This window comes from Anthonomus grandis, chromosome 2, assembly GCF_022605725.1.
Source record: "Anthonomus grandis grandis chromosome 2, icAntGran1.3, whole genome shotgun sequence".
Lineage (NCBI taxonomy): Eukaryota > Metazoa > Arthropoda > Insecta > Coleoptera > Curculionidae > Anthonomus > Anthonomus grandis.
This window is the reverse complement of record NC_065547.1, coordinates 48,144,492-48,167,511: the sequence shown is the minus strand read 5'-3', so window position 1 is coordinate 48,167,511 and position 23,020 is coordinate 48,144,492. Positions and strand designations below refer to the sequence as shown.

Genomic DNA, 23,020 nt, shown 5'->3' with positions numbered 1-23,020 from the left:
AGTTATGCGTTTTAAATCTCTGTGAGATTAGACAATATATAGCTGAAGCTCTTGACTGGACGTGCCAAGTTGTTATAATATATACAGATATTGCTAAGGCTTTCGATAGATTGTCATACAGTATACATTTTCAAAAATTGTATAATTTATTTGAATTTTACTAAAATTTAATCGAATTCTTCACATTATTATTTTATAACGCAGGGATGCGGCCTTAGGCCAATGCTTTCTCTTTTAATTACTTGCTTTCTTGTTGGTTAAATGTAAATATTTCGAAAACAGTTAAGTTTTGAGATAAGGTGTATTATACGAAACTTGCTTGGAATTTCGCCTATATTTCATAAATGCAATAAAAAATATAGCATTCTATTTAAAAAAATGACCGATGACGTCATATCTTTTTTTTTGTTCCACCCTGTATACAAAAATTCATGTGAAATAATGCGCAACTTAAAATAAAAATCGACGAGTCCGAGCGTTTTCTCAAAAAATCATGTCTCTAATTTTTATCGAATTTATGCGGAACTTTAGGCGGTCACTGTATGCCTGGTCTGTTAAAAATAAATTACATCTTAATATCGAGAAGCGTTTTGTACTTAGCTTCAATAGAAAGAAAACCCAGGATGTATAAGTTGGGAAAGATATAGTATTGGCGAGGATTAATGAAATGCGCAATCTTGGGGTGACCTTTGACTCACAGCTGTGTTTTAGAGCACATAATTAATAAAGCATTTGGAATGTATGGCTTTATTATTCGTAATTGTAAATTGCAGAGAATATAACTTGTGCTAGGATTTTGTATGTAGAGCCCTTGTCTTGAAAGCCATAAGCATTCTATAGAGAAGATTCAGAACAAATTTTAAGATATTTGTATTATAAGAAAATAGGTTTTTGCAGAACCTTAGCAGTAAAAAACTGATTTCAAACATCATTGTTTTTCAAAATAATAAGAATAAATAGCAGGCGGTTTCGTCGTTAATATCTAATCTAAAAACACAGTTTGTTTATTTAAATTTCATATAAGTATATATATCTATATTAATAAATATTTAATACAAGAACAGTGCTATTAGATTGGATATTATGAACGAAAAACGGTGATTTTTCAAAAGAACTTTTTACTGGACAAACGTTTGGGGTGGGTGGGGGGGGGGGGGTAAGGGTGGTATTAATGAAAAACAATTTTTTTGCAGAAAATATATATTTAATATTTAATTTAAAAACATTGTTAATTTAAATTTGATATAACTTTATATATCAATATTTAGTATAAAAACAGCGCTATTAGATTGGATAATATAGAGGAAAACCAGTGATTTTTTAGAAGAATTTCATCAACTATTTAACGTGTAGTAATCGAGTTTGAAAACTAAATATGTAAATCCCTTGTCAATTTCTTTAAATGCCGAAATTTCCTTTCTTTTGTAAACAGAATCATATAATGATGATTTACGTATATTCTACAGTTTAATAAATATTTCTTGACCGTATAAATAAGACCGTAAAATCAAAAATTTAAGTCGTTCAATAAATATATATTTAACGATAATTATATAATGTATTGCTTAGGAGGCTATAAAGACTATAAAATAATGTTATAAATTCTCCGGATTCACTCTACAAAATTAAATAGTATGCTCCTAGGTATATAACACGTAATCCTATGATTTTTTATATAGACAGTACTTGTATCAATTTTCATAAAAATTCACCTTTTAAAAAATGATATAATCAAATTCGGTCACATTGTGATTTGTGAAATCAATAGCCAGGCTTAAGACAACACTTTCCAGTTTTCCTAAAGTTACCAGGTATGTAAGCATTGAATTGCATTCATTTCTTTCTTAATTGTATATTAATAGAAAGTATAAAGAATGTTATGCATTGGCCACCCGGTTCACCTGATCTAAGCCCTTTGGATTTTAGTTTTTACGATACTTTACCTGCCTACTTTATGAGAAATAAGGTTTTGAATAAAATCGAACATTCATTTAAAACATTCGCAAGAAAAGTCACTTTTAGTCAGAAAAAGGCAACATCAAATCTCTCAATTTTTCTATGTACTTTTTGATTTAATATAATGAATGTCGGAAAGTCAGTATTATTATTTTCGGCGGACATGTTCGTTATAAGTAAAATTCGTAATTCATGAAAACACACACTTAATTACGTCAGTATAAAGTACCGTCGCGAATAAAATAAAATAACTAGTGATCCGAAGCCGGTCTATCATCAGTTCTCTCAAAAGACTGCCTTTTCTTTTCCTTTATACTTCTCCAAGCATTCATTCTAGGCTTCGTTCCACTCTCTCGATATCTCAATAATTAATAAGATAATTAATAAGATATTGAGTCATATCCTTTATTTTATTTCTAAATAAACTTCACTAAAAATCAACATGAACCCAGACTCATAAAAATAATTAATGGACGGCCGTACCGCCGATCGGTGACAGTAACTTAATACCAAGCCTATTACTAATGAAAACAAATCCTTATCTTAATATTATTAGGAAAATACGTATAGCCGACATGTATGTCAAAATTCCTACTATTATTTTTTTGGGCCTTTTTTCTCCTTGTAGTATTAAATTCTATTTTCATAATTTCCGAAGTTGCAGTTATCAATTTGTAGGGACTGACAAAATGGCATATCTGTCATATCCGAATTTCGATATGACCTGTAATAAATCAACCCGAATCCATATACCAGTAAGAAAAACCTAATTTCGGGCAACCATATATTCGCGTTGATAAATGCGGATTGTGGTTAATACTATTTTAACCCGTTCGAAAACATTCGGGAATATAAATGGTCAATTTAAGCGGGCTAAATGCCCCCCATTGTCTGGATATATAGCTTCTATTGAACCTCGCGTAACTTTTAAGAAGCTATGCAAATAACTGGGATTTGTAAAATATCGCCCCCACGAAATTAAATTATCTTTCTTTTGAACGGTTTGGATTTGGTAATGCCTTTTTGTAATAACTTGACGTGTTATATGAATATCTTTGATCGCGTATGTTTGAAAAATGCCTGTCAAAATTTACTCGGTTCATTTTTTTTGGTTGTAAACAATTTTTCATTAGTTAGGTTAAATTGAAGAATATACGATATATATCTGCTCTGTTCAAAAAAGGGAGAAAGGATTGGCATTTAAAAACATTGACATGGGATTCAAATATCTAATTTTTAAACTCAATTACTATATTGCAATTATTTGAAGAAATGACCCCGATATCATATATGTGCCTCTGTGTAACATACGATATACTTTTCATACACATATAGCTTACAGTGTAATAATGGAATATCAAACCTAGAAAAAAGTATGAAACGCAATAAATATATCAAATAAAAAAAAAATTAAAATACAAATTTGCTTAAAACTAAACAAGGATTTAAAAAATGAAATTTATTTTAGAAAAATGCACTGATGTACTTTTTTTCATTAAAAAGTAGTAACGATAAACCCCTTATGGATGCCACTGGTAAAAATTAATTTTTTATAAATTAAAAAAAAAATTCTACATATAAAAATTCTCATTCCATTAAACACAGTTTATATACGCCTTTAAATAGTATACAGTATATCACACTTAAACACTAAACTTTTTATGAAATAATAATTGTATATTATTAATAAACATACCATAAATGTAATATTAAATTTCTCAACGTATATCACGCGTACATGTTATCCGATATTTTTAGTTGAAGTTCAATGAAAAATGTACACATGGTTTAAATTAAAAATAAACGTTTATTTAACTATCGTGTGTTGCTTGGGACTTATCCATTATTGCTAAGGTTATTTCAATATTTTTTGTATGATATATTTTGCCTAAAATGCTTTTTATTGATGCTGTGCGGCCTATAAATAGCACGAATTTGAGTTTTATGCTATTTAAATATATGTTCAAGTACCCAATATCCGCTAAATTATCTCTGCAATATTAATGAGTGAGAACACTACGATTCCTTACAATATATTGTTTTTGCCATAGATGCTGTAAGTTCTAAAGAAGTTCTCGAGGAAGAACATTAAAAATGCCCTTTAGTCGATATATCTTTGCCATAAATGCTCTTGCTTGTAATTTTTCTATTAATGTTTACTTCAGAATCTCAATTCTCAATATTGTCTATAAAGGGTGTCCCAATAGGAACGCACGTTTTGAATTGCGCAGCATTCTTATTTTATCGCAGTATGTCAAAAAAAAACTGAAAAGAATAATGTAAACAGTTTGCGATTAGTAGCCATGGAACGATATACGGTCGAACAACGAATTATTATTGTTAAAACATAGTACAAATATGGAGAATGCTTTGCGGAAACAGTTCGTAAAATGCGGGCCATTTTTGGTCGACACGATGCACCAAATCACACGACCGTCCAAAGACTAATTGATAAATTTGAACAAAATGATTCTGTCGTGGATGTAAAAACACCAGTGCGTCACCGTACTAGCCGTTCTGTTGAAAATATTGCCGCAGTGCGTGAAAGTGTTGGCGAGAATCCGGGAACATCTATCCGTCATCGTGCATATTTCGAAGAGCACTCTCCACCGAATTCTAACAAAAGATCTTCATTTACATGCCTATAAGATTCAATTGACTCAAGAATTAAAGCCAGTGGACCATGCGACGTGCCGTACATTTTCTTCTTGGGTATTGCAAAAACAACAAATAGATATCGATTTTTCGAAAAAAAATTTGTTTACCGATGAGGCAAATTCACCTTAATGGCTCTGGTAATAAACAAAATTGCCGAACTTGGGGCGAAGAAAATCCTAGAGTCATTCATGAGAAGAAAATGCATCGATTAAGAGTCACTGTTTGGTGCGGACTTTGGACAGGTGGAGTAATTGGACTGTACTTCTTAGAGAACGAGGCTGAAAATGCAGTTACCGTGAACAGCGAACGCTATCGTAATATGCTCACTGAGTTTTTATGGCCTCAATTGGATGGTATGGATACGAGCGGTATGTGGTACCAACAGGATGGTGTGACATGTCACACTACACGTGAAGCATTTCAATTGTTGCAAAGAAAGTTTTACGATCGTGTCATTTCATGGAATGGAGACCTGAACTGGCCCGCAAGATCATGCGATTTAATGCCTGGTGACTTTTTTCTTTGGGGTTTTTTAAAATCCCTCGTATACGCTAATAACCCAACAACAATTCCACAGTTGAAAAATGAAATTAGACGTATTATTAGCGAAATTGGGCCGCAATTATGTGAAAATGTAATTGAAAATTTCTCAAAACGAATAAGAGTCTGTTACGAAAGTCGAGGCGGTCATTTGCCAGATATTATTTTTCACGTTTAATTGCAGTGTATTAGCTTTACATTAAAATATAAATAACACTCAGTTTAAAATAAATTATGACTTTTATTTACCAATTAAAACGTGCGCTCTTATTGGGACACCCTTTATTATGATTTATGATTAAGTGATTTGCCCAATCAAATGCTTTTAATAAATCACTAAAGGCATATTATGTTTCCATTTTCACTCTCTTAATGATTATGAGAGGAAAATTGAAATTCCACTATGATTCCTTGTACTACATTTCCTTTGTCATAGATGCTCTTAATTCTAAAAACCTTTGAGCTGATCTGATTTTTAGAACAACATCTAAACTTTCAACCCTTTTTTATGCTATTTATTAATATTTAGTCAAGAAACGCGATTCTCAGTAAAAAAAAAGGTTCAAAGGTTACATCAAGTGATTCACATAACCAAATGTTTTTGATCATCAAATCACAGACCATTTTTACACCTTTGCCTTGCAATGTTTATAAGAAAAAGGTCATAATTACATAATGACTCCTGATAATAAATTGCCTTTCCCACAAGTGCTCCTATTTCTGAAAAACTGTGATTACGTATTAACCAGACCTGACCTTTTAAAGGAGGTCAATACATTTTCAAGTTTTTTATTAATAGTTATTTAAAACACTTGATTGACACACATAGAAAAATGTTTTATGAGTCACGTCAAGTGATTCACACAACCAAATGCTTTCGATAAATCGGAAGAAAATTGGTATTGTATTGGTAAATTTGATTATAATATCCAGATTATTTCAAAAAAATTCTCCAGAATTTCAATATAGGGCTCGAATTATGATAGAATCTTTACATGTTTGTTAATTGAAAACTGCTTTCAACTAAAGTAAACAGTGCTGTAAAAATATGAATAAAGCATGAAACAAAGACAAAGATATCCATTGCCTATACTGCTTTTATATATCGTCTCATTTTTCTTCTAATCCACGTTCTAAAGTAGCAACTTAGAACCAACCCTATCTGACATTTAATAAAGACGTTTTATTATACGTGTATATACAGTCGAGAAGATCCCTCGTCAACTTGTTCCACCTCCTTTGAAGGGAAAACGCTCCACCTCACCCTCGACACTTCAGACGTAAATTAAAGGAGTCTGAACAGTCTGCCAGTAGGCTCCTTTGTCCTAAAACGCGCACTTTACAAGAGATAATTATGACTGCCCCAACTTAGCCCTTATCGTGATTAAGAACACGGGACTTAACATATACGTAATAGAGAGAGAGAGAGTCTTTTGAGGTTGTATTAATCAATTTTAGACTTCAGAGGAGAGTGGAGGAAATTAATTTCTCATTAGGATTTTTGAAAATTGCAATATTATATATCAACATCGTCTGTATGCGAGTATGTCATTATTGTTAAATTATTTCATTTTATGCTTAATTGACCACCTTTCGAAGACCTTCCTAATGGATTTTTGTGTGTAATTACTGAATTTAAGGCATCATCTGCAATTTCTATTTTGTGGAACTATTGCTTGGAAAATGGCCTTTAAATAATTATAAATTGCTTTTTTAATTTTTCCTTGAGCTTCTAGGAACTAAAAAAGATGTTTACATTTTAATAAAATCTGTGTTTTTTTCTCAGGTAACTATTTTCTGCCAAAAAAAAATCGATTTTTATTAACCCTGCCTTTGTCCCCCCACCCCACGTACTGCCCTCCATAAGCTAATGGGCGTATCTGCAAAAACAGTGTTTTGAGATAATGAAGGTTTTGTATTTTTTAACGTGCTACCTATTACGATAAACTTCACTAAAATTAAAGATTATTTATTAAAAAATCAGTGGCATTAATAAAAATTGCAACTTGTTTTTAGATTTTGAGTTATGGCAGATACGCCTATTTTCCTTAGTATCGTTTTACCATTTGCTGATTAAATTAAAAAATGTCTGAACTATGAAATTTTAAATATTTTTATCAACTTATAAAAAGTGATTAAGTAATAAAAATACATTCGTTACAATACAGTTTTATTGCCTCAAATTCAAAAAAATCTTACAATCTTTACCATTTCAGATTCTTCAGAAAGAACCGGTAACTTTTCCCAAAACGCAAGCCTATTTTTTGGAAGTACAGGCCCAAGTTTAGTCAAAATAGAACTTTTTTTTTCAGCTGGTATGCCCCTGTTTGTATTTCTAGGCAAAATCTCTAGAAATCCTTTTTTTTGCACTTTGGCGTTTAGAAAATTTAACTCGACAAAATCGTCACAAAAGCTATATTTGTAAGTCAAGGTAAACTCCCCTCGTGAAAACTGGATGTGCACCATTTTATTTAGGTATGGTCGACTTGGTTTAATATTTTTAATTTTATATTGAGAGCTGTGGTCTAACCAATTGTAGAAATTATTATGTTGCATATTTATTACCAAAGTTTGCATTTTGTACAAAGTCTTTAAAATTAGGAATATCATAAACTTTTCCTTTTTTTTTAAGGGACATATAAACCTGGTGGTGGAATGAATCCGCCGACATGAAAGTGTGGCCGGGCTCAAAATATTTAATTTCTAGTTTTTCAAGGCTAATTTCATCTGAATTTACTATGCTGACAAAAAATGATAAAAGTGCCCAATTTTTATTTTGTGCTGAGCAATTATCAAGCCACAGAATTATATGTTTGTCATCCCTATGTCGTAAAAAAAATTAATAAAATGTGCTAATGATATCACTTTTTGAGCGTCCGGCCACACCTTCATGCCAAATAACTGCTATGGGCTTCCTGTTCTTTTGTTTAGTCCCCACTGGCACAGAAGATTCATTGAATGCTATGATTCTCCCCGTAAATATTACTTCCTTCAAGGATTCATATCTTAGAAGCACGATTAGCTAAAATACAAAAGTTAACTTAATTAACAATTTTTTTAGATATCAAACTTTTGCAAATCAGCAGAATATATGGCTGTTCCACTAGTATCATTCTTCTCATTTTCGTAGCATTTTCGTGGCTCTGAAACTTTTTTCTTATGAATCGTATATTCTTTGCAAACAGAACAATTAGGTTCAGGTTCATCCCTCTTATGTTGTGAGTCTTTTTCATGCAAGAAATACTTCTCACAACCAAACCTTTTCTTCGTGTCCCAACTTCACAAAAGATATATTCATTGATTGTAGTGTTTTTCTATATAACTCGTAGGAACATACAATATTTGGTTCTTTTATTTTAAAATCATTGTACATCATCTGAATATTGAGATCGGTTGGGAGCATGCACCTTGCGATAGTGTGATATGGAAGGCTCAGAGGAATTAATATGATTTATTATGGACGTTCTGTCTATTTTGTTTGTAGGTGAATGACTGCCACGACGATCCGAAGTTGCTTGCAAAGAACCATTAGGAGTATTTTTAAGCACAGTATGTAAACATTTATCCACTTTGTTGTTGAAACCCATAGTTGCTAAAAAGAAAGTTTTGCAAACTTCTTGGTCAATACCCCCATCATCTGGACAAACATAAGTCACAGTAAAGTTTCTGCGTGAATTTAAACCAGCAGTACGTCTTTTTACGGGTACTTTTTTTGTTTTAGAGTACATATATTTTTTTCGTTCTTGTGGCGTCATTGCCCAAAACTCTTGGTTAATTTGTACTCGCCTTTCATCTAAAATTTTACTAATACATTTTTTTTTGCATACAGCATAACAAGGTTGTTTGACGCGATGCTTATTTTTTAAATTTTCCAATTTAAGAAGATTCCTTTCTCTAAGTGGGATTTTATATTTTCTTCTCTTCCTTTTTGTCCCGCGTGTCGTAAAATGTTCATCGACGTGAGTTAGTAGCTTTTCCATCATAAATTTTACTGATTCCTCAATCGTCTCATTACCATCATCTTTCTCTGCAAACATTTTATTTGTTGGGCTTTCCAACATATTTTCGTCCGATTCACTTGATTCCATATCTGAACTAGAAACATGATAATCCAGATCATTTGCCTCAGTCTCTTCTTAGCTTCTTAATCTTTAGCAAGTTGCTCAAAAAGAGCATCTAGTAAATTCTCAAGTTGCTCTTTTTGAACAACTTGCTAAAGATCGATAAACTTCCTTTTGCTCCTTAAGTTGTTTCTTTAATTCGGTTGTTAAAGCCAAAATGTTTTTTGTTCTGGAACTTGGTTCGTTCATCTTAATAAATAATATACCTACAACCAAAAATGTATTTTAAGAAATAAGGCGGATGCATCTCCTAGTATTATAATTCAATTCCATTCGATTAAATGTTATTATTATTATTATAATTATTGTTATTATTATTCTTATTATTATTATTATACTAATAATAATTCTGCCATTATAAAAAAAATTATTACAATCAATTTAAAATTTAAAAAAAAAACTACCGACGGCACTGGGCACAACTTTAAAATCATAAAATTACATTTATATTTTTGTACTACAATAAATACTAAAATCCCTCTTAGAAAAAGAAACTGAATTATTTCCAACAATAAAGAATATTTTACTTACCAGTATATTATTTGTATCAAGTAATCCAATAATACTTTGCATCAGCCAAGAACCAACTGAATTAACGCCACCAAAATGATTTGACTGTGACAGACGTAAACAACAGCCTTACTGACAGCCGTTAATAGTAACACATTTAATACTTTATAGTTATTATATTTTACTTGTAGTTTACCAGTAAAAAATTGTTTTCAAAAATCATTATTTTCCAACATAGTACGCATGAATTACAGCTAGTTTTATCGTTAATATTCAAGCTAATAACACAGTTTATTTAATTAAATTTCATATAATTATAAATATATACAGTATTGCGTAAAAAGATAGCAACATTGAACTTTCCTGTTATATATCTTTTAGAATCTTACTTTATAAGTAAGGTTTATATATTATTTACAAGAATAGTTAGAGCCTGTGTATACGCAACTTTTGAACATGTTAAATTATTTTTCGTCTTTTAACTACGAATTTCAAATTTACATTAACCATACAAAGTCAAGCTTGACGCCGACGTCGAATGGTATATCAAGAGTTTGCGTACAAAGAAGCAAACCGGCAACTTTAGCTTTTGCCGTTGCCATGATCGAGTCTCCAGACTTCGTCTAAAAAGTGCTTCTATAATTTCCCCAAAAATATGGGAAAAGTTTCTACAATATAATCTAATTTTCATTACACACCACTAATACCAAGTCTAATGTGTTTGTGCCGAATATAAGTGCGGGCCCGCCAGAAGAAACTCATTTATTCCATCAAAGTGCTCCAAGAGATCAAGGTAGGTGCCATTTTTAATCTTGGTGCTGTATGGTTCGGTTAAAAATTTTATTTTGGAAATTAATGTTAAATTTACGAAAATGAACCCTTGCCTATATAAGTAATACAGTCCACTCAATCGCCGTAATATAACAACAACCGTACAGCCTGTTTATATTTTCATATTATCATATTTTTTGTATCATAATAAATAAAACACCAAATTATTTTATGCAAATTTATTATTCAAAAATATAGCAACAAAAAATAGTTTTGATTCTAAAAAAAAAATATAACCCAACTAAATTAAAATCAATTCAATATTTCGTGTAGCACCCCTTCTCCTTTATGACATCTGCACATCGACTTAGCAGGGACTCAAATAATTTCATAATATAGTCATTGTTCACTTCTTTCCAAGCCTTTTCCACTATTTCAAAGAGAATATTTGTATTAGAGCATGTTAGGTGCCTGATTTTGGTGTCAATGTAATGCCATAAATTCTCTATAGGGTTTAGGTCTGGCGATTGAGATGACCAGACCATTACATTTATTTTTTCATCGGATATAGCCACCTCTTAACAAATTGAGAAGCATGTTTTGGATCGTTGTCATGCTGAAATATGGCTGTTACTGACATGACTTCATCCATATATGGCATTAAATGTTTTTGCAGAATGTATATGAAACGATCCATTTTGCCCACTATTCTTACTATGCGTCCCATGCCACGAGCCGAGAAACATCCTCATACAAGAATATTTCCCCCTCCATGTTTAACTGTGGGGCAAATGTATACTTTTTGTTTAATCTTTGTTCACAAACCGAAATTTAAATCCTAACGTATGGTTTTAGCAGGACGGAGCTCCACCCAATTATGCCATACAGGCCCGTACTTATTTAAATGAGATTTTTGAAAACAGGTGGATTGGTCGAGGTGGTGCTGTCAACTAGCCTGCTCGTTCGCCAGATTTGACCCCCCTTGACTTTTTTTTATGGGGATTTATAAAAGACAAAGTAATGGCTAGTGCACCTACAACTCCAGAGGACATGAAGAACAGGATTCGTTTTGCTTGTTCATTAGTGACACCAGCAATGTTACAGCGGGTACGAAACTCATGTCAAGAAAGGATAAGAAAGTGTTTGGAAGTCGAAGGCGGTCACTTCGAACAGCTCCTTAGGCATAAAACATAGACGATAAATAGTTAAAAAGTAGGAAATAATTTGTTTTTATTGTAGTAGAATATTCGAATTATTTTTAAATTTAATCAAAACATTTTTGATCATAATTCCGTAACCAGCAGAGCAATTTTAAAAATTTTTTGTAAACATACTTCATATTTTATGTAGATTCGTATTTAAGAATAAAAAACACGTCATTCCATTTAAAATAAGGAAGTGACCCTCCCCCCCTCTTGGGGGGGTGAAGGGACAAATGTCAAAAATATCACAAAAAGTGCCCCCCGGTATACTTGAAATGTCACCAAAATGTCAAAAAAAATTTGCAGCCGTTTTTGACATATCGCATTGCAACACTTTAAAAAACTCACCCTGTATAGTAGTCTTATAAAGTCTAGCCACATTTTCAATGTATATGATATTATTAGACATTTTTTTCTCTTTTAGACGTATTTTTTGTATGTTTATTTGGTGGTTATTATATATGTGTAAATTCATTGCATAAACTTGTATTCTAAGGTTAAGTAGGCTTGCCTCAGCTTCGCAATTTCCAATAAAGTTTTTATTATTTAAAAAATTCATTATTATTATTCACCCTAGTATTTAAAAATAATATCAATTGGCTAAACACTGTTTAAATTTAAAGAAATTAAGGAAAGAAATTAACAGATTAACTGCTTTAAATTATAAAATTATTTTTAAGAATTAAAATTAGACCAATTTAAGTGTTTTATACTCTATTTCAGAAGTGTGTAGAGCAATAAAGCCTCATTAGGTATGCAAAAGTGGTACCTGGTGATCCACCAATATTTTATGCCACTACCTTAGTTGGGTATTAGTTTCAATGTAAAATTCTTTCTTTTCGTTGATTGCAGGTAGTGCCACCCGGTTTTGGGTCAATTTATGATATATATAGAAAACATCGATTCACTAAATTGACTAAAAAATGTATAATAAAATTATTTAACTTCTAGAAATTAAAACAAAATTTCTTCAATGTTTAAAAAAAGTAAATTGATTATTCAACTAAAATTAAATCAACTGTTAGAAAAATAAAAAAATAATAAAACGATTAATAGCCAATTCATTATAGCACACACCCAACTAAGCGAATAAATAAAACAAGTCAACCCTAAAATAAACCAATAATAAAGCGGTCTAATAACATAAATACCTAATCGTTAAATAACGTGATACCACAGACCAAAAGCTCCACATCCAATAAAGTTATGCATGAAAAACCATTTTTATAATAAATTCTCTTTAACGTGAAAAATATTTACTCAAAATTGCATGAGATACGACACGTGGTTTTATTAAATATAGTTGCTTACGGTGTTCCGTCATAAAGTAGACATATTTTAAAGAACAGAAAATATATGGGCCGCAGTATTCAAGTAAAGACGTTGTTGGTTGGAAGCCGCCTGCCTGTTTATTCTTATTTATTACTATATGGCGAGACTGAACACAATTTATATGTGTTTAAATTATGTAGGAATACCGCAGAGTAGAGGTGCGTTTATTTTTAATAGTAAATAACAATAAGGCGTAAAAGTTATTGACTAAAAACCTTGGAAAATTTCTAATTAAATTGAAAACAGACCATCGTAGTTTCACTTTCTCGATCAACAAACACTTACGGAACATACTGCTTAACTCATTAATCACACCGTTCGAATACAGTTTGGGGAAACTTCACCAACAACTGCCAATTGCGGTCGGATAGGAAATTTAGCGCCTAACCGCAAATTAAACAAATGAACCGCACGTGTACAATGCATAGAACTCGCTCTGACTTTCGCATGGAAATTGAGTATCCAGAGGGTTTCGCTAAAGAAATTAATTAGGGATAAATAAAAGTGGTATAGTGAAAATATGCCGTTATTACTTACATGGATTAATTAATTTATAAATATATTATTTGTAAAAAATTAACCTGTTGAGGCGTATTATTTTTCTTTAAGAGATCACTAGGTTCTAGCCCCCATTGACGTCACTGGTAAAATAAAAATTAAATTATATATTAGAAAATAGTAATAAATGCATAGTAATATCGTGCAAAATAAGATTTTTTCTTAAAATTTTATCATTCTGGATCTGAATATCTAATGATTTTCGGATAAGGGGTTTATTGCGCAAACTTGCTCATCTTGCGACCTTCTCTCAAGTTTGTCTCACTAATTATGAAACACCCTGCATATGGATATTCAACACGTGAGCGAACACTATAACATAAATAGTAAATTTTACTCGGCTACTTCATCGAAATTCCGAGCTAACCAACAAACAGCTGCTGATGGTATTGTAAGCATTCGCTTAAGCGATAAAGCAGATTGCTGTGTACAGTTACACAGCTACTAGTTATTTACTCTCGTAGTGAGATATGTAGGTAGGTGGAGGGAAGTTTGTTCTATTGTGCGAAGTTGGTAGTGGTTTAAACGTTTCTAATATACGGGAATACCTTTGTAGGCTAGAAAATTAATGTGGACGTAATTATCATTTATCTTGATTTAAATTGAACAAGTTTTCGTTTTGGGATAGAAGTATTTCCATAATTAAACAGTCAGAAAACTCCAGTTAATCGGTTGAATATTAGTATATCTTTCGTTAAACAATGCTGCTGTTCTTGTTACATATCTTTAACTTTCCCCGTAAATAATTTCCGTTCTTTGCTCAAGTTTAAACACCATTTTTTTTTTTAAATACTTAAGAGCGTACAAAGCTTGACTCTATTGATATACAAGATTTAGCCGCAATCAAGCAACGCGGTACTAAATGGACACCCTGTATATTTAACGATAATAATATATGATGTGTTGCTTGGGAATATGGTCCTAAATGCCCATGAAATAGTTCACCTTATATAACTATAATCAAATAAACCTGTAAGAGCTATGAATTTTTGAATTCTTCCAAAATAGCCTTATTGTTTGTCGAGTTTTTTTTTAGATCTAAAATAGGTCTAATTAATTTACGTGAGGAAGAAGATGATAATTCTTTAAGCTCCTTACTAAAGATCTAAAATAAATTCCCCAAAATTAGGTTTTAATGGTTAAATTGCGTTACATGCAGTCACTAAAACGGAAACTAAACAAAAAAAAACGACAACCAAAATAAACCGGGGAAACCTCCGTTGCAAGTAAATCACGAAACCCCCAAACGTACCAATTATGTAGTCGGTCACAGGGAAGTAATGATGCAATTTGTAACAGTGGGCAAAAAAAGGCTGCGGGCGCTCCACTGGCCCGACCGTACCTCGTAAAAAATGGGGGACTGTCATATTTAAAACGGTTGGGAAATTAATGAATATTATCTCAGCTTGATGGCTTAATATTGCTGGCTCGGCCGCTATATTAAGCCATCGAACGTTTACATGTTTTGCCCCTTTTTATTTTTGTTTTGTAAATGAATGAAATTTATTGCCGCGATCGCGATTTAAATTTAAAAAAAAACGATTAAGGCGTAGCTAGAAACTTAAAAACATGCACTTTTTATAAAAAGTTGGTTATTTAAATAGTGTGGTAAAAAAAGGTGTATCGCGTTCATTTAAATTATGCTCAAAAGGGGGAAAAATTGTATAAGTTAAGCATTAAAATTATCCCTGGAATATGCGTACAAATTTTCAAAATGACATCTGGTCAATTTTTTGAGTTATGAACGTTGTGTCGAATAAATAGAAAAAAATTAATATTTCTTTTCACAAATTCTACTACGAATTTGGCATGTTGAACCACTTCTTTTGGAATAGATGAATTATAATGAATAAAATTGCCGCAGATCATCGAGCGAAGCTGGTTACGATTTAAACGCAACAGAGAAAAAAATCAAGGAGTATTAGATATGGTGATCTAGCCGGCTATAACATTGAAGCTCTTCTCCTAGTCCAGTGATCCGGAAACGCATCATGTAAAAATTACTATCCATATGCTGATGTGCATTGAGAAGATAATTTTGAAAAAAATTAAAAGCAGCATCTCCACGACCGTAATATTTTAACTTAGTTAATAAGAGTTGGTGATTTACGGTATCGAAAGCCTTACTAAAATCGAGAAGTATAAGGCTTGTGCAAAGATTCCTATCCCAAGCTTTAAATTTAATAATTTTATTTCACCAATTTATTTGTTTTTGGATAGTTCTTCTCCTTTTGTTTTATTTATATTGGTATTATTGTAGAATATAATAATAATAATTGTGACAATTCTTGTGATGCCATCGCGACCGGGATATGCGTGAGTTCGACCCAAAGACCATTTATAGTAAATAAAAAGTAGTAAATCATCTTCTTTAATTAAGACTAAAGTGTTTGGTATTATATGTACTGTATTTTTTGTCCATTTACTGCGTTGCATTAGAGTATGTAAGTATTCTGTGTACCATCTGACCCAAAAACTTTGATGAAGTTGTTGCAATAATTGCCAGCGTGAAAGACGACGACCAATATTGATAGCACCCAAGTCAGGTTCAGGAAAAGAATTCAAAGTGTTGAGTGTTAGGAAATGTCCTGGCGTTAAAACCTTAAATTTTCCTTCGCTTGTCCTTGATATAATTATCACACTGTAGTTTCCGTGAAACCTACTCGTCAGCACGAATTTTTTAAATAACAAAAACGCTCGTCTCCGTGTCCCCAAGTCGGTGCGTACCTCATTCCGTTTTTCGTGCTCGTCGGCGATAAATAAATTTAAGTGATTAAATTAAAATGTCGAAACGATCTAGTTCCTTTGTTCGCCGGGATAAAAGTGGTGAAATAAAACGTTTAAAAAGACAATTAAAAGATATGCAGGAGCAATTAACCAATATTCTAAGTTCATCTAGTTCCAGCGAGGAATCACCAGGTTCGGTTCGGAGGTCATTAGGCCGTCGACTTCCTTTCCTTGTTTATTTAAAAGCAAGGTTGTTTATGAAATTAAACCCTAATGATTTTTTGGCTCAAAAAGTTTTATAGGCCAAATTGACGTGCGTTAGTTTGGTAAATTATCGCTTATTATTACTATAAATCGAGTGAATTTATAGGCTTAGATAAAATGCCCATCATACTTTGCCATTAATTCAGGCGAATTTTGGCAAATAAGTATATGGATATGCATATTGTATATACACTATTAAGTAGAACTTAATAAACTAAATTAACGTGCGTTATTTTAGTTAAAAATATGCGTTTACAATCGAGCGATGGTATACGCATAGCGAACCAGGGGTCTGGATGTAACCTTTTTGCTATTAGATCGGGCGATCTTTAGCAGATATTTTAGGAAATAGTCCTATGAAATTATAAGTAAAGAGGGTTTATCTTTACAGATGCTTCAGATAATGAGTCACAAGAATCACAAGTTCTGGGTGCTTTACCAACAACCAATCAATTGCATCCCTTAGAGCCAGAAATTACAATAATTGAGGATAGTGCTACCCAGGCAAATACTAATATTCCAGAACAAAATATTACTGGACTTGGTATTAACCCCGATTGCGTTACTACTGAAGGAAAACCCCTACATGAGGAAATTGTGGTTCGATGGACCTCATATTTGTTAAAAGGCCTAACTAAAGATCAGAGAAGGGAGATAATAAATAAATATAAAATTCCAGCTAACTGTAAAGCTCTGATTCCTCCCCAGGTCAATAGTGAGATTCAGGCTTGCTTGCCAAGAGCAGCGCACGAACATGATTGTTTCATGATAGCACTCCAAGAGCAACTGGCTCATGGACTATCAGCAGTGGGGACTGTGTTAGAAAAAATGTTACCATTTCCAGAACAGGCAAATGAATTAAAAATCTTGGCAGACGCCTGTCAGTTGTTCACCAATATACATAATGCCATCTCAACTCATCGTAAGTTTAAAATAGTTCCTCACCTAAACGGGGACTGTAAAAAAGTGGCAAAGACGATGGAAATAGATGAATTTTTATTCAGTAAAAATTTTGCTGAGGCAGTTAAAAATGAACAATCCATGAAGAAATCTAGCACCATCTTCAAGAAGAAAGCTGTACCTTCATCATACAGCGCCCCGGGTACTTCAGGTTACCATCAGCCCAGCTATTTAAACTACCAGCGTCAACCGAACAGGGACAGAATGAAACAAAAGAAGGAGAGGAAGCCATCAGATCGTTACCACAAGCAGAGTGTCAGGAAATATCCATACCGGAAGTGATTTCTGCACTAGAGGTATATCCTTATGCGAAACGTCTTTCACAATTTTTACAGGTTTGGGAAACTCTAACCCAGGACCGGGCGGTCTTGGGCTGGGTTAAAGGGATATTTATAAACTTTTCCTCAAAACCTAAACAAACAATTGAACCTTTAGTAAAAATTGTGAAAGATCAAAAAAGAAACTATGAACAGTCATTAAAACAATTACTTAAAATAGGCTGTATTGAGAGTTGTTGTCCAATAGAAGGTCAATTTGTATCTTCTTATTTTTTAGTAAAAAAACCAAATGGGGAACATAGATTTATATTGAATTTAAAAAAACTTAATGCCTTTATTCAAGCTCCTCATTTTAAATTGGAGGACTATAGAACCGTTTTAAAACTTATAAATAGAAATTATTTTCTCTCAAAAATTGACCTGAAGGATGCATATTTTTTAGTATCGATAAGGAAAAATTATAGAAAATATTTTAGATTTAGGTTTAATGATATCTTGTACCAATTTAATAGTTTGCCCTTCGGTCTTAACATAGCCCCTTACATATTTACCAAAATTCTTAAGCCAATAGCAAGAGCTCTTAGGCTTTTAGGAATTATAACAGTTTTTTATTTGGATGATATTTTAATAATGAGCGATAACAAGGAGGAGTGTCAAAAGAACACCTCACTAGCAGTGAACCTCCTTCAGAGTTTGGGTTTTATAATAAATAAGAACAAAAGTATATTAACACCCATACAATGCATACAATTTTTAGGTTTTAATTATGATACTATAAAAATGTGTATTTCTCTTCCAGAAGACAAGATAAGAAATATACAGCAATTAATAAAAAAATTTAAAAGGAAAAATAAAAAGCACACTCTTAGGGAGTTTGCTGCTTTAATAGGTAAATTGGTAGCTTCTTGTCCCGCGACAGAATATGGGTTCGCACATATAAAACCCTTTGAAAGAATAAAACAGGCATATTTACAGGGCGACTATAATTACTGTAAAAAAATAAACATACCAAAATGTTTATGGGAGGAATTAGATTGGTGGCAAAACAATATAGGATTAGGACAGAATATAAAGCCTAAAGCTTTCTCGAGCGAGATATTTTCTGACGCTTCACAATCTGGCTGGGGCGCTTTTTGTGAAGGATCTAGTTGTCACGGTTTCTGGGACAACCAGGAAATAAAAATTCACATAAATTATTTGGAAATCAAGGCCGCGTACTATGCCTTGAAATCTTTTACTAAAGGCAAAACAAATGCTCGCATTTTACTAAGGATAGACAACCAAACAGCCATATCTTGTATAAATCGCGGGGGAAGCGTAAAATACTCCTATTTAAACAATATTGTTAAAGAAATGTGGCGCTGGTGCGAGGAAAGGCATATTTTAATTTTTGCTAGCTACATTCCATCTGCCGCAAACTTTAATGCTGATAAGGAATCAAGGTCACTTTCCATAGATACAGAATATGAATTAAATAATAGAGAGTTTAATAAAATCATAGACTTTTTTGGATACCCTGAAATAGATCTTTTTGCCACGAGGCTCAATAAAAAATGCCCAAGATTTGTTTCATGGTTTCCTGACCCAGAGTCCGTTTCTGTGGACGCTTTCACAGAAGATTGGTCGAAATTTTATTTTTACGCCTTCCCTCCCTTTTCAATTATCACTAAAGTATTGGAAAAAATTATACAAGATAGGGCCTTAGGAATCCTAGTTGTTCCCCATTGGCCAACCCAGCCTTGGTTTCCACTATTTAATAAATTATTAATCACATCTCCTATTACCTTTTATCCACATAAACATCTTCTTATTTCCCCTTTTAGGGAGAGTCATCCGCTTCACAAGGAAATTTCCCTGGTGGCAGGGAAATTATCCGGAGGACTTTCTTCAAAAAAGGAATCCCCAATGACGCCATTGAAGTTTTAATGGCCTCTATAACAGAGGGCACCCTTAAGCAATATTCTTCGTGTTTTAAAAAATATTGGGTTTTCTGTTTAAATAAAAGAGAAGATCCATTAGTATATAATTTACAAATATATTTAGACTTTTTAGTGGACATTCTGAACAAGGGGAACTCCTTTTCAGTAATTAATTCTTATAGGTCGGCATTAAACTTATTATTCAGCCCATCTACAATAGATGAAAAAATTATAAATAGGTTTTTAAAAGGAGTATCTAACATACGTCCACCAAAACCAAAGTACAGCTTTACGTGGAACCCTGATCCGGTTTTGAAATACTTAGAAGCATTATACCCGTTAGATAGTTTAAGTTTAGAGGACTTAACTTATAAGCTTGTCACACTTATGGCATTAGTGTCAGCTAGTAGAGTACAAACCCTTTCCATGATTAAAATAAATAATATTAACGTATCTTTAGAGAGAATCGAAATTCAAATTACAGATAGGATAAAGACAACCGCTTTAGGAAGAAACCAACCCTTACTAATCTTTCCTTACTTTAGAAACAAACCACAATTATGTGTGGCGTCCACTATAGAGACCTACATTAAAATTACAGAGCCTCATCGTAAGGTTAAAGAACAAAATCTCTTTCTTACTATTAAAAAGCCTTTTCACGCCGCGTCATCGCAAACCATTAGTCATTGGATCAAGAAGACCTTGAATCAAGCAGGAGTAGATACGTCTATTTTTTCGGCTCATAGTGTACGCCACGCATCAACCTCTGCAGCGTTTAGGGCAGGTGTTAGTATAGAACAAATAAAAAATACAGCGGGTTGGACACCTTTTTCAAATACGTTTTTTAACTATTATAATAAACCGTTAAAAGAACCAAATGACAAGTTTGCTAAGGCTATTATTAAGTAACCTAATTAATTGTAATTATTGTTTACATTATACACTTTTTATTATGTTAGTTTAGCAAGTAAGCTTTGTTAATGAAGTATATTAAGATCTATGTTATATGTTAATGAAGTAGATTAAGTCTCTGTTCTCCAGATTTTTAGGAGTTATAAAAATAAATATTACTTTTTCAGAAAATCACCCTTTTTACTCTGAACATCTACAGTGTGATAATTATATCAAGGACAAGCGAAGGAAAATTAAATAATTAATCGACTTACCTGAAGGAGGATTAATTATAATTTTCCGAGCTTGTCCGTAGATATAATTATATCCCAGCCCACCCTTAGATATTTAAAAATATATTATGTACTTATTTAGTTCCCAGATATCAGGTGATTTTCAGTACACATGCACTCCAACGGAATGAGGTACGCACCGACTTGGGGACACGGAGACGAGCGTTTTTGTTATTTAAAAAATTCGTGCTGACGAGTAGGTTTCACGGAAACTACAGTGTGATAATTATATCTACGGACAAGCTCGGAAAATTATAATTAATCCTCCTTCAGGTAAGTCGATTAATTATTTAAATCATTTGGGTCCGAGCTTTGAGGGCATAAGGGGCGAGAGTTAAGAACACCTTCTATTTGAATGAGTACGGTATTAAGTTCTTCAAATGTGAGTGTTTGCAAACCAATTACACGCACAAGGTGTGTTTTTACTGATTTGACACCTGCTTCCCACAAACCTCTGAAATTTGGAGCATAGGGTGGATTAAAATGCCATTCAATTTTTTCTTCTTGTGAGGCGAGATGCATAAAAGAACTAATTTCTTTCCATGCACCGGTAAAGTTTCTTCTCTGATCGCTTAAATGTGGTTCACCCTACCTCTCCGAGCAATAAAACGACGCAAGGCCGCCAAAAATGCAGCACTTGATATGTCTGAAGCAAGCTCTATATGCAGAGCCTTAGTTGCCATACATATAAAAAGACAAACATATGCCTTTAAAACATTAGTACCTCTAACACGGCTTGAGGTTATAGAGAAGGGTCCGGCGTAATTATTCGACGAATGGTACGTTTTGGAGCCATAATCCAATATTTTTGGGAGAGAATATATTAAAGAGTTTGGGGTGTAACATAATTTTATGAGTATATTCTATAATTAAATCTGTTAAACGATTATTGGAAAGTAAAAGAATTGGATGTTTTTTATCAAAATCAATTTGGCTATATTTAATACGGCCGCCAACGCGTAAAATATCTCTTTTATCGAGAAATGGGGTGAGTTTGCGAAATACTTTTGTTAAAATTTTATTAGATTTAAGAGCGTGTATTTCAACTGAAAAACATTCATGTTGAAAAAACTTTATGAGGAGGAGCAAGGATTCTTCCAATTCAAAAATTGAAAACATTCCATATTTGCGATTTGAAGGTTGAGTTTTACAATTATCAATTAATCTCTTTAAGTAACAAACAGTGTTTTGAATATTTGTCAGAGAAGAAAATCGATTAATTATTAGTGCAAAGAAAGAAGAAGTCTCAAATGCCGATAAGCATTGAACGCGACATTCTTCGGAGGGTTCGAAAAGTTCAAAATTGCTTGTTGCCCAATTAGAATGAGGTTGAGTAAGCCAAGGGGGCCCCGCCCGCCATAAGTTATTAGTAAGTAAATCCAAGGGAAAAAGACCTCTGGAACCTGGGTCAGCCGGGTTATCCTCTGAAATAACATAATACCATTTAGAGGGAAAAATTAATTCTTGGATATGAGCAACTCTATTTACGACAAAGGTTGTCCATTTTTGTGGCTCATTTTTTATCCATTACAAAACAATTGTTAAATCTGTCCAAGCAAAAATCTCATTAATTTTAATTTTATTAGAGAAAACTCCCAAAACATAAGTTACCAATTTTGAGAGTAATACGGCCGCGCATAACTCTAAGCGGGGAATAGAAATCCTTCTTAAAGGGCATACCTTTGATTTTGAAATGAAAAAATTGGTTTTTATTGAGCCATCTTTATACAAATTTCGTAAGTATACTACTGCACAATATGCGTCCTGACTAGAATCGCAAAATCCGTGCAATTGAGATGAGACTAAATTATTTTCAATGATTCGCCGAGGAATCTTTAATTGAGATAAATTATTAAGTTGCATTCTTATTATAGTCCAGGTATCAATAATATTTTCTGGAGGCTGGGAATCCCAATCACACCCGCTACTCCAAAGCCTTTGAATTAAAATCTTTAGAGATATTGTTACTGGAGACAAAAAAACCTAGAGAATCAAATATTCTTGCAAGTTCTGATAGTAAATGTCTCTTAGTGCAAGCTA

The 23,020-nt window shown here is 32.7% G+C and overlaps 2 protein-coding genes across 6 annotated transcripts in view; one reads left to right on the top strand and one right to left on the bottom strand.

Annotated features, from left to right (window-relative positions):
- LOC126747486 (fasciclin-3) overlaps window positions 1-23,020 on the bottom strand; it is a 630,854-nt gene that overhangs the window by 191,222 nt on the left and 416,612 nt on the right. The gene's annotated exons all lie outside the window — the stretch shown is intronic.
- LOC126747518 (uncharacterized) lies at window positions 16,258-21,248 on the top strand. Of its 3 annotated transcripts, XM_050456211.1 has the most exons (3): window positions 16,263-16,567; window positions 17,031-17,895; window positions 19,701-20,879. In XM_050456211.1, exons 1-2 carry the CDS (start codon window positions 16,432-16,434, stop codon window positions 17,879-17,881), a joined length of 987 nt encoding a protein of 328 aa, XP_050312168.1. In that variant the 5' UTR covers window positions 16,263-16,431; the 3' UTR covers window positions 17,882-17,895; window positions 19,701-20,879. The 3 variants fall into 3 exon arrangements, 2 of the variants coding, with proteins under 2 accessions (XP_050312168.1, XP_050312176.1); XR_007664225.1 differs by lacking the exons at window positions 17,031-17,895; window positions 19,701-20,879 and adding an exon at window positions 21,063-21,248 and having other exon boundaries at window positions 16,258-16,567; XM_050456219.1 differs by lacking the exon at window positions 17,031-17,895 and having other exon boundaries at window positions 16,265-16,567.